At 44.8% G+C, this 17233-nt stretch overlaps 1 protein-coding gene across 3 annotated transcripts in view; it reads left to right on the top strand.

Annotated features, from left to right (window-relative positions):
* SMS (spermine synthase) overlaps window positions 1-17233 on the top strand; it is a 154381-nt gene that overhangs the window by 6956 nt on the left and 130192 nt on the right. For all 3 annotated transcript variants that reach the window (XR_012799803.1, XM_075589360.1, XM_075589361.1), the window contains exon 2: window positions 13147-13267. Coding sequence is in view for 2 of the 3 variants with exons in the window: in XM_075589360.1 (XP_075445475.1) it covers window positions 13147-13267 (121 nt within the window). In the remaining variant the exon portion in view is untranslated. The remainder of the gene's footprint in view (window positions 1-13146; window positions 13268-17233) is intronic.

A 17233-nucleotide genomic window follows, 5' to 3' on the forward strand; every position in this document is an offset into this window, starting at 1 on the left:
CTTCTGTCAATCTCCCAAAATTCCAATTTCCCCAACCTAACAAAATTTGAATCCCTATGTATCAAAGGCACCTACCAGAAGGGACTGATCTCAGAGATCTATAGGGGGATGGAGTCGTCATCTGTCCCTCCGAACCACCAATATATGTTAAAATGGTCAGCGGACCTCAATCTGGCAATTGATGTGAGCTAGTGGGAGGATATCTGGGAATCAGCAGCTAAAACCTCAATTTGCGCAATAACACAAGAAAATATATATAAAATCCTATTCCAGTGGTACCTGACCCCGACTAGGCTGAACCAGATTTCCCCCAACACACCAGACCTGTGTTGGAGGGGATGTGGGCAAAAGGGGGACATGACCCACATTTGGTGGTCATGTACAGAGATCCAGAAATTCTGGTCCATGATCCAGGCGATTCTCCGTGAGACCACGGGGATTCTGTTTCCCATGGACCCCCATTGGGAGATCCTTCCCGCTCCGATCTCTAGGCTGGTTTCCTCTATCCTGATGGCTGCTAGATGCTCCATAGCAGCGGCATGGAAACAGGTCAACGCTCCCGCCAGAAGCACAGTGGTCAGGAGAATAAACGCTGTCATGACAATGGAGAAGCTCACAGCCATGCTCCATAAGAGAATGCCTCAGTTTTGGAAAACCTGGGACCTATGGTTCATGACACAGGACCCTGGTCAGGCAAGGGTCTAGGTCAGGCAGCTGTCGTTGAACCATGAAGTCGGAGAACTTGGAGGAAGCGGCTTACGCTCCCATCCTCACCCCCCTTGGTCTGTCTGTCTCTTTCTGCCCCCCTCTCCTCTCTCTATCCTTCTCTACATTCTAAACAAAAAAAAACCTACATTGGTAAGCATCTTGAAATAACCAGTCATGTGCCCATGACACTGTGTAATCTGTAACTGTACCTAGATGTTTCCAATAAAAAACTTTGGAATAAAAAAAAAAGGAGTTAAAACTGATCCCTGAAGTAACTTTTGCTAGTTCCTTATCTGTTTTCTTTGCAAAAGCTGGAAAAAAATCTTTTAATTTGAACATTACATGTTCACTTTTCCTCCGTAGCACGCCACATTTACAAAGACCATTGCAGCTTCCGGTATAGCAACCCTGATCCAATATCATAGTGTGATTTTTGTCCTGTCTGACTCCAAGTTCCATGCATTTTGGTTCCCCGTGCACCATGGTTGGAATAAAATTTCATGATAACAGAGTCGAGTTGGTCTTTTGGAAAAGATCTTCTATCATAATCTATTGCAGATAGCTAATAATGAGGTGCAACACGTGTTCTGCTCTTAAATTGCTCTTTATGGAGAACCTGAAGGTGACTATAAATTCTCCATAGAGTACATATTCTCAAACTGGGTTGGGCATCACTGGTGGTCTTCAGGGATTGTTGTTGTGGTCCATAGCATTGGGCTACTCTCATTTTGGTCCAGTTGTGTGTGTGTGTCTGTGTCTGTTAGAAGGTGGTATTATGGGTAAGTCTACAGTAGCTCAATCCTAGTGACTTTGGTCATATCACCTAATCTAGACAAGTTTCACTTGACAAGGGTTTGTGTTTTTTGTTTGTTGCATTGTGATATCTTATTTATGAAAATTGTAATGGGGGCTTCTTACAGCTGCAAGACCTCCTGCTCTTCATTTTTTTTAATATACAGGATAGGAACCTGGAGGTGAATAGTGCTATTTTTAGTCTAAGATTCTTACCGGTAAAGGTACCAGCGTTACTCCCTGGTTTTAAATCTCCTGTCCCACACGGGCACTCGTAACACCATAATTTTCCCGGGATGGGGCTAAACGCCAGCACCTTCACTTGTCACTAACTCTGGAATGGGGGGGAGAGGGGGGTGAGTTTGTGTCTCGAGCGGAAAATAACGTGTTCATCCCCGCAGACACTAGTCTCCTATCCTGTAAAAAGAGAGCAGCTTAAAAGCCACATTCAAAATACAAAAATTCCAGTGGTTGCTGTAGAAAAAAAAAACTCCCCAGAAATGGGAGAAAAAAAACCCCATGCATTCAATTTGTCATCACTTATTGCTTTCTTTCTCATTCCTCTAAATCAGGGGAGCGCAAACTTTTGGTGCTGCGCCCCCCTGTCACTCTGCCCCCGGCTCTCGCGCCCCCCTGCCTACTTGCATTCGCGTCAGATGACGCTGCGTGGGCGTGTGACGTCAGGTCACATGGTGCCGCGGCGTCTATTGACGCCGCGTTGCCATGGTGACGCAACACAGACGGCTGAATCCCGGTAAGTAAACAGTTGCAGGGGCCTCACGCGATCCCCCGGCATTTAATTTAAATGCCTGGAGGAAGAGCGCGGGGCCTCTGCAACTGCCTGCGCCCCCCGAGCACAATCTCCCGCCCCCCCTGGGGGTCGCGCCCCCCACTTTGCGCACCGCTGCTCTAAATGTCCCTTATTCAAAATGCAGAGAAGCAGCTCTGTGTGGGAGACTATTTTCATCCTATTCGTTCGAATGGAGCTGAACTCTACTCGAGCACTGGGAAGTGCCATCACAACATATTGCATGGGGGACAAAGAGAGAGACTCCTATGAAGCATAACAACTCATGTCTTAACCCCTTCAGTGCCAGAGGATCATGCCACCTCCGTGGCCACAGACCCTCCAGCACTTCCTGACCATGCGATCAGTTCCTGGTTCTGGCCATCGGGCTAGATGGGAAAGGTGCCACCTCTCCCGCTCCCTTCAGTCATATAGGTCGGAGGTGCGCAAACTTTTCCCCCTTTGCACCCTTGCCTGCTCTCCCCTCCGGCTCTGGCGTCATGGCAATGTGATGTCACGTGACCCCCGCGGTGTCATTTGACGCCGGGTTACCATGACGATGTGTCACTAGAAGGCAAGGCAAGTTTGTTACAGAGGCCTCGTGCGATCCTCCAGCATTTAACTTAAATGCCTTGGGGGAGAGTGCGGGACCTCTAACCGCTGCGCTCCCCCAGTTTGCGCACCCCTGATATAGGCCACGAGACCTCTGTACTGTACTTAGAGTGCCTTGACATGACATATGTTTGGCGAATTAGGTAAACTTACAAAGATGAATTGGCAAAAAATCAAATCAACTGTAAATATCTTGGTTTATGAGCACCTTGCACCCAAATGTTTGACAAATACACTCCAATGTTTTTTTCCGATTTCAATAATCATGTAAAAAAAAAATAGAAAAGCACACATTTTTACATTTGCAAATCAACAAATAGCCTTTGCTCAAGTCATTTCCAAATTCACAAATTTATTTAAAAAAAGGATGCACACTTGTTTGTCAAACTGGAATAGTTTTGCAGATCTTTAATCATAACCTGTTGGTTGGAGAGGCTGGCAGAGGGGTTAATCACAGAGGCCTTAACCTTGGTATTTTCAAGGCCTGAGAATGCAAGCATTTTAAATGAGGTCAGAAGCCTGCAAGAAGTCTTCAAGCATCTCGAAAGAGCCATGTCATAAAACCTGCTGTGGAAAGCATTAAAAAGCTTGTCGCAGGCAAAATCGTCAAGAGACGGAGTTTGAAACAGATGAGGCTCTGCGTCAAGAACTGAAATAATGGCAGATATACGCTTAATGGTTGTGTTCGAATTGCATTTTATATTAGAACCGCTGCTTTAATTTGGTGACAGAACAAGGACACCCAGCTAAATGAATGTTTATTTTCTAGTGCTTATGAAACACACATTCCTCCCCTAATTATGCCACCTGGTCTTAACATTTTTGCTGGAGGAAGATTTACTATTTGGCTGGAGGCTTTTCAAGAATACAGTCAAGAGAAAGGGTGCGCCATAACCGGTGTGAAAAATAGGTGGTCTTGGATATTTAGGAAATGATGATTCGTGCACTATTGTACACAACCGCATTATTGTTTTTCTACTGGTAGTTTTATAGGGAAAATCTATGAAGGCAAATAGAGGAATTTTCATGTTGTGCCTCTCTGCAGCAGTGTATTGCCTTTTTTGCCTGTGCATGCCGGGTTGAGATTTGTTGAAGGTCAATATGAGTTACCTGATTTATCTATTATAAGGGTATGGGTGTGTAACCCTCACTGCCCGGCTCGTATATAGTTTACATCAGTGTCTCCTATTATGGGCTACTCAATAGGCTTTACCTTACTCGGAGTGCAGGCTTTGTGCCGCTGGGCGATGAGGTAGCAAACATTGAAATTATGGGCGCCAGGAACTTTTATAGTACAAATAACACCCTTTATTTATTCCCCCTTTTTACTAGGGCTCCTCTCATCCATTTACAGTACACATATGTATTGGTGTCATCAGTTTCATATGGCTTCTCTGTATTCTTGACAGTTGCACCCTCACTAACCACCTTGGGGAGGTACAGACAGTTGACTGGATTCTACTTAATTGACCTGTAATTGAACTCAGTGCCATCACAATATATGAATATAGGCCACGGGTCTTCAAACTCAGTCCTCAAGAGCCGCCAATAGGCCAGCTTTTATGGATATCCCTGTTTCAACACAGGTGGCTCAATCTGATTGAGCCACCTGTGTTGAAACAGGGATATCCATAAAAGCTGGCCTGTTGGCGGCTCTTGGGGACTGAGTTTGGAGACCCCTGATATAGGCTAAAGAGAGGCTCCCATGAAGCATAAAGACCTCCGTGGCCACGCACCCTCCGGCACTTACTGATGACATGAACACTCTTCAGAGTGATCAATCTGATCAGTTCTATGTTTCGACCATCGGGCCAGTTGAGGTGGTAAAGTGCCACCAGGCTTAATACATGGAAACCCAATACCAGGACAAAAAAGGGTGTTGACCACTGCAGCCAGACATTGTGGAGAGCACAGAGCACTGTGATAATGCTCCCCTTCATTTATTGGCTTATCAGCATAATGTTGCTGGCAGCATTTTGTTTCCCAAAAGAGCAGTTTGGAATAGAGCTATAGATCTGTAGCTATAACCAGTGATCTCCAGGTAGTAGTATTATTGTGGTCTCTGATTCTCCGTACTAAGCTACAGTAAGTATTACTTTAATTATTTCAGGAACAAAGCTATTTTGGATGCCACTGCCCTCCTGTATCTAATTCCTACATCGACTCCCTGATGTTTTAGCTGGCTGATGATCCGTGTCTGCCAGCACAGACCAATGTAGAATTTGTGATATATTTACATGGCAATGCAATCAACTTTGTAAAAAACAAAGAAAATGGAAACAGCCCTCACTGTTTAAAAATCAGTCCAATATCTTGGGTGCTCACTCACCACCTCTGCAGCTTCGACATTATAGTCGACGTGTACAGGGTCACAGCACTCCTAATTTGCAGAATCTTAATACATGTAGTCTCTTTATATTCATGGTATACAATTTTACAAACCTCTCAACTTCAAATAAAAATTAGGACTCACGACAGACATACCGGGTGGTTAATGGGTGGCCTCGGACCAGCATGGCCCTTCTAACGATTTCAATTCATTTTACGATGTAATTTAACCCCTTTGCAGCCAGTTGAGCCTGCAAAATATAGTTCTGCCATGCGTTGCAGGCCTCTCTGGCAGCAAAGTGTTCGTTGATGACTTTATAAACATGGAAAGATGTGAATGCAAACAAAATGTTGTTTTAACACATTGCACCATTTTATGCATGTGACTGTGTCAACTGGGAATTCCCCCCCCCAACATTTAATGCAGATCGTTAGCCAAGTGCACACCACCTGGGAAACAGAAAACAGCGCACAACGCTGATTCCCTGATGAAGAGGCATTTAAAGCCTTGAAACATGTTGGAATTAGCTTTTTATTCAAGATACTGAGTTTACATCTAGTCCCCCAAGCTCCTATCATTCCACCCTGCTCCCCCTTGCGGATCCGTCAATTTCGGCGTGACGCCCCTTAGTGACGTCACTCGAGCGCCGACGGAAGCCCCAGAGCTACACGTGGAGTCAGTTTGCCGTGGTAGAGATGGACTGAGAATTGCCTCTGGGGGACTTTGATATTTGGTACTTGATTGCTGCCCTCACCGCACCCCGCCTGTGGACCAGCTTCATCACTGTGGTGACCTGTGGAGCCTGATGACTGATTACCGTGATTGTCCAGATCAGGTGTGGTGTATGGGTATGTGTAGAAAGATGGTGGAGCACTGCAAAGAAATAGGACCCTTTTAATGTAGCTGTTGCTACCATGCATTTGGATTAAAGCATTTTTATTTTTCACGGATCTGCCTCCAGCCCTATTTCTTTGCAGTGCTCCACCATCTTTCTACACATACTCTATCTACAAAACGGAACGGATGCACGCTGTCATGGAGCAGAAGGGGTTAATATGTGAGTGACCTACTATGTTTATGGTTATTGTGACTATAGGGTATGTGCAGGGCTCCAGCCTATGATACAGGATATTTTCTATCCACATAGTGATTGCACTGGGAGTCTCTTTATATAAGGGCTTCCATGTGGTTTCGCTTCTAAGAGTGGTAACTTTTGTTCTGTCCATGTTGGGCTTCATATGGTGAGCCATATACCCTGTCACACATCCACACATTTATTATTCAATTAACATACCCCGGTCTCCTAGGCATTATGGCCAACATTGCACAATCCTGGACTTAGAAGCACCATCAAGAGATTCATTTCTCATCCTTTGCTGTGGTGTATGGGTAACTTGTACCATGAAATGCTGTTTTACTATTTCCCTGATGTACGCACATTATCTATCCTTGGATATTTAATACATTTTTATCCTTGATTTACTTCACTGTGAGCGTTGTGCGGTGTTTTCTTTTTGTTTCTCTGTTTTGGCTCCTGGTGGTGTTGAGCCACCCCTCATTCAGCTGCAGACGCTCTTTCACCAGTTCACGTATAATTTTGTATATTTGTTATCACTAATATTATTTTAGTGCACTTTCACACCCTTCACAGCACTGTTTATGGTTGCGCACTGATTACTCCTCTTGTAGCACACCACCTGGGACCTGGCGGAGATTTGTGGTATTACTAAAGGGATGTACAGACCAGCAGACTTTCATATGTGCCATTATTACTTGTGCACCATGTCATGAATTTTATTGACACTCCCGAGGTGGATCTTGGATATTTCGCCGTAGGCACTACGACGCTTTTTAACCGCCGGTTGTTTTGTTGTCAAGATAACCACCTGATCCGTTAGCTCAAGCGGTTAACGCTAATCTGTACCCTAAAACCCTTAACCCTTTACCCATAAAAGCTTCACCTTAACTCATCACCCTAACCACCTTTCCCTACATCTCTAAAGTTAACCCCTAATGCCGATACTAATCTCTTGCATTAAGGGCGAAATGGCAGCGGCCAAATGTCCCATTCCGCCCGAGATCACATGCTGATACACCACTTTGAACCCTGACATAGCGCTGCTAAGAGAGGCAGGATGGAAATGAAGTACTCTGGGAGCGATTCATAAAAATGAGAACTGCGATAGTCAATGGCTGTTGCATGAAAGAGCTATCACACCTACATGAATCTCCGCCTTTGGGTAAACTTTGCTCCAATTTGTTTTAAAAACACTCCTTGTTGTGTTTTTTTTTTTGTCTTTTAATCTTCAAGCCCTCCGTTTATACTCCAGAATTGTAGACCCCTTGTAATTACAGAGTTGGTAGAGTATGGCGTTTTATTTCTTCAGTTCTTAACCATGTAAAAAGCTTGTTCCGTTGGGTTTCTGTGGAACCCTAATTTTAGTTACACTATCTGGGAAACTAATGATGAGAAATCCAATTCTATCTTTTGTCTCTTCCCCCCCTCCCCGGTGAGAAGCAGCCAAAACATTTACAGGGAACAAATGTTGGCATAGAATTATCATTTTGGATGATATTTTGTTGTTGGTTCAGTGTTGACAGTTTGATGTCAAGCACCTCTTTGCCTGTGTTCCCACACTTGGTTCACGTGAAAGATGCAGCATTTTCTCCATTGCTTTTCAGCTTTTCATCTGATGATCTGCATCACAGCCCAGCAGCTAGTCCCATCTGTTGTCAGGTTTTTCCACACTGCGATTTTATCACGAATGTTTGTGAGTGTGAATTTTTAAGGTTACTCCAACCTATTCAATGTATTGAATGGGAATACAAAATGAGGAATGAACTTCTGTTTTTTTGTTCTGTGTGTGTGTGTGTGTGTGTGTGTGTGTGTGTGTGTGTAATATCTATCTATTCTATCTATCACACTTCTATACTGTATATAATGAACCGAGCAATGTTGATGTTATAGATGTATTAACACATTTATTGAGCAGTGCTACTCCTATAATATCCTCCAATTTGAGTGGGCTTGTGGCAGTGAGTGGTATAACTGGTGTGGTGCGGGGCTGTGGGAAGCGCAGCACAGGTAGAGTGAGTCCTGGTTAGCCACACTGGTAAAAAAAGGCAGAGTTCAGGTTGCTCAAACCTGGACAGAGACTGCATGGGGAAGCACTGCTGGACTGATTATAGATCTAGAGAAGGCTGGAAGCCACTGAAGTGAGTAGGCCTGAAACAGAGCATTTAGGCGGTGACGTGGAAAGTAGCACAAGCCGCGTTATTTTGACCGGAGCTTTTGGTTTCTGTAGACATGTTTGTGCTGCAATAAAGGTTCCTCTGAAGGGCTGCTCTGCCTTCGTGAGTGACTGCATATACAACAGTGACCTGAATCCACTGTTACAGGGCTGAAAGGTACCAGTAAGTGTCTTGCAGCAGTGCACCGCTTGGTAAATATAACCCAGTATAATAGGAGAGACACAACAAATAACATTACATAAAACAGCCAATCTCATCGTGTTCACATATTCCCCCCCCCCTCCCCTATATCTTAACACAACAAAGGGAGTTTGTAATACAGCACTTACCTTTTTATATTCACATTGCTACTTTTTCTTAACATATATTAACATGGAGTCCGCCAGGAACGGTCACTGCCTTGTACCAACCTTTCGGCTACCGCCACCCACCTATCCCTTCACATTAAAGATACAAATACAATTGCCGAGAGCCAGATTTCCCTCAGTCATGTCACCACCTTTTTCTTGTGGAGGGCTTCTAATCCGTGCATCAACGCACAGGAAAACTTGTCGTGATGTGCGGCACCATTTTGTACTCCAGGGGGGTGTGTTATATGGAACAAGCTTGTTGCTCCAAAAGACGCGTCACATAATCTGTGTGGCATGTAATTCCCACCCTGACTCATCCATTTTAACTCTCCAAATCACAAGCTGGAGCAAAGGTGCATTAAATGAACGAAGTGCAAAATAGCAATAAAAAAGTGATGCAATTTGCAGGCATCCACATTCAATATATTTTGCAGGTGTACTTGCCTCTTGGTTGCCCACTTCCCTTTTTTCTGTGGCCCCCTCCAGACATGGACATTCACCTGAAGTCACAAGAATACCCCTAACCAGCATGGTCATGCTGACTGATGTCACAGAAACATTCCTACCAGCGGGCCACAGGAACACTTGTACCAGCAGAACCACACTGCCTGACATTGGGGCCTTGTGCCCTGGGGCATCCCACCCCTCATCGGTGTGCTAAGGGAGTGATTGTCACGCTGCGCTCACCACGGACAAGGAGGGGCCCCGGAACTGAGGTGAAAAGGGTAATACTTGCACCCACAGCTGCGGGGGCACGCCTGGAAGGTGGATAGTAGGCGTCCGGAACTGCACGGGAGATAAGGTGTTAGTTCAGATACTCGCCGGATACTTGGGCAGTTCCAGTAGAATCGTCGGTGCCGAGAGCCTTGGGGTTGGAGTCGGGAGGTAGGTAGGAATCCGTAAGCCGAGGTGGAGGATAGGAGAGTTCAGGAGGTCAGAGGGCAAGCCAGAGGTCGAAGTCCAGAGTAGGTCCGCAGTCAAGCCGGTTCGGTACACGGGAGATCACTAGAAGACACAGAGACAAGGTACTAAGGCAGGCACGACCGTGGGTAACGCAGGTCACACGAAGCTATGCTCAGCCAAAGAAGGAATGGCTGAGCAGGGTATAAATGAGTAGAGAACCCAATGGGACGAGGGGGAGGGATGGAGGAGCGGCCCCATGGGAGGCAGGGATAGGTGAGGGAAGATTGCCACAGCTGATAGCTTGACACGAGGCTTGTGGGCGGTGCACGCGCATCAGGCGTGTGCACCGCGCGGGAGAGGTACGCGCGGCCCGAGCTGGGGGCGGGAGCTCCTGCGGGAGGACGTAAAAGTCCGTGTGCGCGCGCATGCGCGCTTCCCCTAGCAGCCGCGGGGACCAGGGAGAAGGAAGGAGGGTCCCGCTCGCGGCGGTGAGCCAGTGGAGCCGGAGTGCGCCGGGTAAGTGGTGTCGCGGGGGGAACCCTCTTTGGGAGAGGTGTTCCCCGGGGCCTTACAGTGATGAACTCTACAGCGATGAGTAGGCTACTGTATTAAGGCTATAAAGAAACCCATAATTACTATTAGAATTCTAGTTAGAATGCCTTCATGCTTAGTGAAAAGTCACTGTGTGAAACAAAGCATGGTTTCTGTGTGAAAGTTAGTGCTTCTAAACTTGACAAAGTGGGGTGATCGAGCCTACCATATAAACCTTCACTACTGGTCTTATACCCATCCAACATGGTGTGCCTAGTACTGTACATTTCTCTCCTCTATTTCAATATGGCCCTGTTAATGAAACGGACAAAGTCATGAATGATCTTACACAGGTGGTGTTCTTCACCACACTCTCTGGTTTGTTTGAGCAATGCGGTGACCGGCTACAGAAGGAAGAGCAACGATTTTTTTCATTCTTGGAATTGTAAGCAGGTTTCTGGAGTCGGATCTTGGGTGTAGGGGTAAAAAGCCGCCAAAAGATATTTTCTGGATAAGTTACACAAATATTTGAAGGTCAGACATCAAAAATGGACGGAATGGGACATTTGGTTAGGGCTGTTTTGCCACGATCAAATTGCCACCGCCACTTCATCGCAGACAAAGCCGCCGACGCGCCCCTGCAAAACTCCGCCGGCTGCTTTGAAGGCAAGTTTTATTATTTTTTAGGTTAGGGGGCTAATTTAAGGGTTTTAGCAGTTGAGGTAGGGGGTTCATTTAAGGATTTTAGTGGTTAGTGAAGGGGTTCATTTAATGGTTTTAGCAGTTGAGGAAGGTTGTTAATCGGGGTTTTAGGGCAGCGGGATTAATATAAGGGTTTTAGTGGATAGGGTAGGGGTTTTAGGGTAAGGGTTTAGGATAGGACTATTTTAGGGTAGGGGTTTTTAGTTTAGGGGTTTTACTTACCTCAGTGGCTGGCGGCGAAGTGGTCGGCGGCGGCATTGCGTGTGTATTCATACGGCATTATCTATGCAGAAACATTACATGGCTTAACATAAAATTTGCATGCTCTATTCGCCCAATTTGATACAACATTGGCAAGAAAGTGACAGCCAGAAATCCTCAAGATTCCAGACAGAAGGAGATACATAGGAAATATGCAAATAAACAATTTAAATCATATTTTTCATGTCTACCAGTATGTCTATTTACTCTCTCTTTCTCTCTCTGTGTCCTAACTCTTCCACTCGAGTGACATATAAAAGGGTAAACCTCCGTAAGGGGTGCCGGTGGCTGTTCTGGTCGGCTTGCAGGGTTCACGTAATGGTGACGTTTCAAAGCTCAGCCAATAGGAAGCCATGGCGTCATCGGGTTCGGCTTCCTACTGTGACGTAGGAGCTTTAAACGTTAAACCCCAGCCAGCCTTGCCGGAGCTGCTACCGGCATTCCCTTTTGGAGATCTGTATCTCTGGAAGCAGAGGGTTCCCGGAGCTGAAATGAATGGGGTTAAGCGCCGGAGACACTCTGCTTCCTACCTATGTTTAAAAAAAAAACACAATTGTCCCTTGGATTGCTCCTTTAACACTGGAAGGCGCCTGACAAACAGTTTGTTTTCTGATAGTCAGAAAAAAACCATACCAATGTGATAAATTTTCCATTACATTAATGAAGCTACAATTTCGGATACTGTGTTCTATGTATCAGAGAAGCTGTTTTTTGCTAGCAGATGTAACGCTAGGAAAGTGATTTGAAATATTTATGACTTGGGCCTTTAGTTAGTATTTTGTGCAGTTCTTCACCCCAGTTCTTGAGAAGCTTTTTGTCTCGTTTGTTTGAAATCGGCTGGACGCAAGGAAAGGACGCAAGGAAAGGACTTTGCAGCATGTTGGATAGGGCTTTAGGACATTATTATTATTCATAAAAAATTTTTTATAACGCGTCAACGTATTCCGTAGCGCTGTACAATAGCGTTGGAGGATTCCAAAACAATAAAATAACAAACCTAGTCATTGTTACAGTAGTTGAGGAGGGTCCTGCCCCAAAGAGCTGACAATCTGTAAGGAAGGGTAAGTGAAAACACAAGGGGGATGAGAAGGTTGTGTGTGTTGGATGGCTGCTTGTTAATTTGAGGAGTTGGCGTTTGAGAAGTGGAATAATGCAGTGTTAAGTCATAAGACACCTTACGGAGCCATAACACAACCACTTGGTAGTTAGGGCCCTTAGAGCAGCGGTGCACAAACGGGGGCGTGACCCCCAGGGGGAGCGCAAGATTTTTTTGGGGGGGGGCCACGGGCAGTTGCAGAGGTCACGCTTTCTCCCCCCAGGCATTTAAATTAAATGCCGGGGGGCCGTGCAAGGCCTCTGCAACCTCTACTTACCGAGGTTCATCCGGCTCCAGGACGCTTTACCATGGCAACACGTCGTCAAATGATGCCGCGGGGTCATGTGATGTCACGGTTGCCATGGTAACGCGACGCCACGTGAGATAAGGAGGGGGCACCAAGGAGGAGATCGGGCACGGGGGAAAGGGAGCAGGAAAAAATATTTTGTGTGCGCCCCTGCCTTAGAGTATACTGGGGAGGAAATAGGGACTATTGATGGGAGAGCGAACACGGGAGGGTAGCAGAGAGTGACACTGGAAGGGGCAGGGGAGTGAGCATACATCTCTACTTCATTTTTTGAGTTGTCTGAAGCTTCTGAATTATCTTTGTATTTTACATCCATACTTGAGCACAGGAAGAATACACACGTATAATAATATATATCTTGTGTAAATCACCAAGATTCATCCTAGTGTATCCCAACTTACAATGGACTGCAATGATTAAATGTATGCATTTCTATAACTTTCTAATAATGTTTTTGGTCTGTTTTTTGTTTTTTTTTTAAATGTGAATTTTGATCTTTTTGTTATTTTTTTGTAGCTGACGGAAATGCCATTATTGAAGCTCTACAACCCATTTTTCAAGAGCAAGGAATGACAGAAACCGTGCATAGCTGGGAAGATCATGGTTACCTGGCGACGTATACTAACAAAAACGGCAGGTAAGAAACCATGCAATGTTGACTCCATGTTTTTATAACCACAGTAAGAAAGCATCCTGTTGGGTAGACAAAATGAAAATAAAGTAACTTAATAGGATCAAGTTCATATGGTACACGGGTGTTAACCCAGGTGGTGGCAGTGATTGCAATTGAGTAAGGTGTTAATATTAACTCATTGGAGGTACCTTGCACAGGTGAATTGGTGAGATTAGCCGTGTGTATTAACCCTCGTTGCATATCTAAGTCAAGTTTTTATTATTTTTTTATTTTTTTTTATTTATCATAATGGTTTACCAGGAAGTAATACATTGAGAGTTACCTCTCGTTTTCAAGTATGTCCTGGGCACAGAGCGCACTTGTGTGCTCTCCGTGACAGGTGGTATATTGGGACGGATTTAGGGGAGGTATAACTAATTTGAGGGACCTTTGCGAAGGTGAAGAGTGGGGCAGCTTGCCAGCTGTGTATTAACCCTTGTCCTTGATGGGAGATATTGTCCATTTGAGGGACCTAAAGCGGGAGCGCTTGCGAGCGTGAGTATTAACCCTTGTCCCCTATGCAGGTCACGTGCTCGCAGGGGTGCCGTACGTTGACAAACTCCTGTAGTACAGAAGAGCCTGCCAATACATTCCAAAATTTACCTGTGACACTGGCTCAGTTTTAAGATGAAATCCTTTAAGATGCAATCCCACTGTGAATAAAGGGCGTCCTGGAGGCCTATCTCCAATGTTCTTTAAAATTTCTGAGTGAGAGAAGGTTTCTCTGAAAATCCCTGTGGTAGACATGTCAGAAGAAGCTGTAATTCCAGTCTGATTTATATGACGTGTGTGTGAACCAGAAAAAGGTGAAGATGAAACAAGCAGGGATTCTGGAAGATAAAATGACAGCTGTACAGTGATAATGTGATGGCAAAACCAAGCTGTACTGTAGTATGTACAATTTGTATGTTGACTTTCTCTTGTCTCTCTGGAGCTGAATATGGTGGCCATTGTGACAAAATGGGCTAAAAAACACACACAAAATGTAAATGTCTCAGAATATACACAGTTACAAACAATAAAAAAAAAAGACAATTTACAAGCAATAAAAAAAAAGACAATCTCCAGAGTGAAAATCACTATTGAAAGAATAAAAGAAGGCTTCTTAACCCTTTGAGAACCTGAGGGGCTGTGACACCAAAGTACAGCTCAACCCCGTTATAGCGCGATCCGCTATAACGCGGATCCGCTTATAACGCGGTTTGAGCGTGGACCCCGAATGTAATTTTTTTTTTATTTTTTAAAGTTTTTTTTTGCGCACACACTCACTGCACACTGCATACACTCACAGCACACTGCACACACTCAGTGCACAGCACACTGCACATACTCAATGCACACTGCACATACTCAATGCACACTGCACATACTCAATGCACACTGCACATTCACAGCACACTGCATACACTCTCAGCACACTGCATACACTCACAGCACACTGCATACACTCACAGCACACTGCATACACTCACAGCACACTGCATACACTCACAGCACACTGCATACACTCACAGCACACTGCATACACTCACAGCACACTGCATACACTCACAGCACACTGCATACACTCACAGCACACTGCACACACACACAGCACACTGCACACACACAGCACACTGCACACACTCACAGCACACTGCACAGCACACTGCATACACTCATAGCACACACTCACAGCACACTGCATACACTCACAGCACACTGCACACACACAACACACTGACAGACTGACACACACACACACAGTCTCACACAGTCAAATACACACAAACACACACACACACACACACAGACACACTGTCTCTTTAAGGGAGCTTGCTCTCGCAAGGCAGAAACAGGAAGCAGAGACAAGGAGAAGAGCTGCCAGATGCCGGGTAAGTGCTGTGTGCTGTTGCCGCTGCCCCACCGGGTCTGGGAACGCTGGGAGAGTTCTCAGCTTTCCCCCTCCGGCGGACGCGGTACCACCAGAAAAAAAAAAAACACTTAAAAAAAAAAAGCGGTGGTCGCGGGTAGCCCCCGAGGACCGCGCTATAACGGGGTTAAGCTGTACCACATCCCCTCTGGCACCCACGATCATGTGACCGCTCTGTTATCGATGATTAACGGAAGAGGACTCCTTCCATTTTACTTCCTCACAGATCGCGTGGTGCAGAATGAGATCTCGCCTAAAAAAACGAGTAAATAAGAGGAAAGACAGAATCCCTATATGTGGCACTGAGAGAGTACACCCTACTTAAAACTAAATATTTATTAAATCATCTTAAAATTGGAACTGTTTGGGATAACCATAATTGCAGGACAAAAGTTAATAAAATAATAAAAGACCGGAGAGGAGGGGTAGTACATAGGGTGTTTATATATAGACCCTATTGTCAGTCTATTTAACCCTATAGCGATCTCTGGGTGTAGAAAAATGTCATGCAGGTAAGTGCAGTGGGATACAGCTGTATCACTAGTCCCTTGCAATCTGAAACCTTTAAAGGAGGCTGAATAGGGGGAACTACAGACTTACAGGGAGTAGGGGCAGGGATAAATGAATCCTAGCTATATGGATAAATGTCCTGGGTGCTGTACCGTCTGGGTGCTTCATAGACTGCATTCGTGGGCAGCAAGAGCACCCAGACTTTAGTGTCAGTTTATTTGAATAAAGTACTTGTGTGTATGCTTATCTAGTAGGAGGTTAGCTACCCAGCATATTTATCCATATAGCTAGGATTCATATATCCCTCCTCCTACTCCCTGTAAGTCTGTAGTTCCCCCTATTCAGCCTCCTTTAAAGGTTTCGGATTGCAAGGGACTAGTGATACAGCTGTATCCCACTGCACTTACCTGCATGACATTTTTCTACACCCAGAGATCGCTAAAGGGTTAAATAGACTGACAATAGGGTCTATATATAAACACCCTATGTACTACCCCTCCTCTCCGGTCTTTTATTATTTTATTAACTTTTGTCCTGCAATTATGGTTATCCCAAACAGTTCCAATTTTAAGATGATTTAATAAATATTTAGTTTTAAGTAGGGTGTACTCTCTCAGTGCCACATATAGGGATTCTGTCTTTCCTCTTATTTAGTTCACTATTATTCCCTGTGAGCACCACCCTTCCTCATACTGTTTGGTACACTAGTCCCTCTTCATTCGCTTGAGCAGGGTATATCTGCTATATCATTATTGCAGATTGTATTTGTTTACATACATCTAAAAAAACGAGTAGGAAGATTAAGATGTAGCTACCACGTCATGGGGTGCCATACCCCATGCTACATGGGGTAAGTAGGGGGTCGTCAGAGCTGAACCCCATAGTTCCCAAAGTATTTACCTTTTTGAAGGTTATCCTGGTACTCCCCCTGCAGGGGAAACAAAATGGAGGTTTAAATCTCCCACGGCATGCTGGTCAATGGGAAGCCACAACAAAATCCATCTCAACCCATTGGTCAGCAAGCCTTGGGAAGAAAAAAAAAACGGGAAGTATCTCAGGAACCAGGCAATCGCCGGAGCTGAAATTCGCCGTTCAGCTCAAGGAAACCTCCTGCTTCATAGCCAAAAAAGCTCCTTGGAAGAAATGCTCCTTTTAAATGGTGACATTTTAAAATTACGTTTTGTGAACTGTATCTTTTTTACTATTCTGTTTCTCTTATTTCCGAGAAGTGCATTGTGCACTCTTCACATAAAAAAGGGATTAACGAGCCTGAATGTGTTATTGCTTCAGTAGGATAGTATTAACAAGCTTTCTAGGTCATTGAAACTTTATTTGGTTGTTTCCATGTCAGAACGATTTCCTAGGATACATCAGTGAACAATTTAACAGATTGTTATGTAATGGGCTTTCTAGCATTACCCCTATGGCATATGAATGCTCTATATACCAAAAATAACTTAAATAAATAATTAGTATTTTGGGTGCAGCTGGAATGAAAAATATTGGCA

The sequence above is a fragment of the Ascaphus truei genome, chromosome 3, assembly GCF_040206685.1.
Source record: "Ascaphus truei isolate aAscTru1 chromosome 3, aAscTru1.hap1, whole genome shotgun sequence".
Classification (NCBI taxonomy): Eukaryota; Metazoa; Chordata; class Amphibia; order Anura; family Ascaphidae; genus Ascaphus; species Ascaphus truei.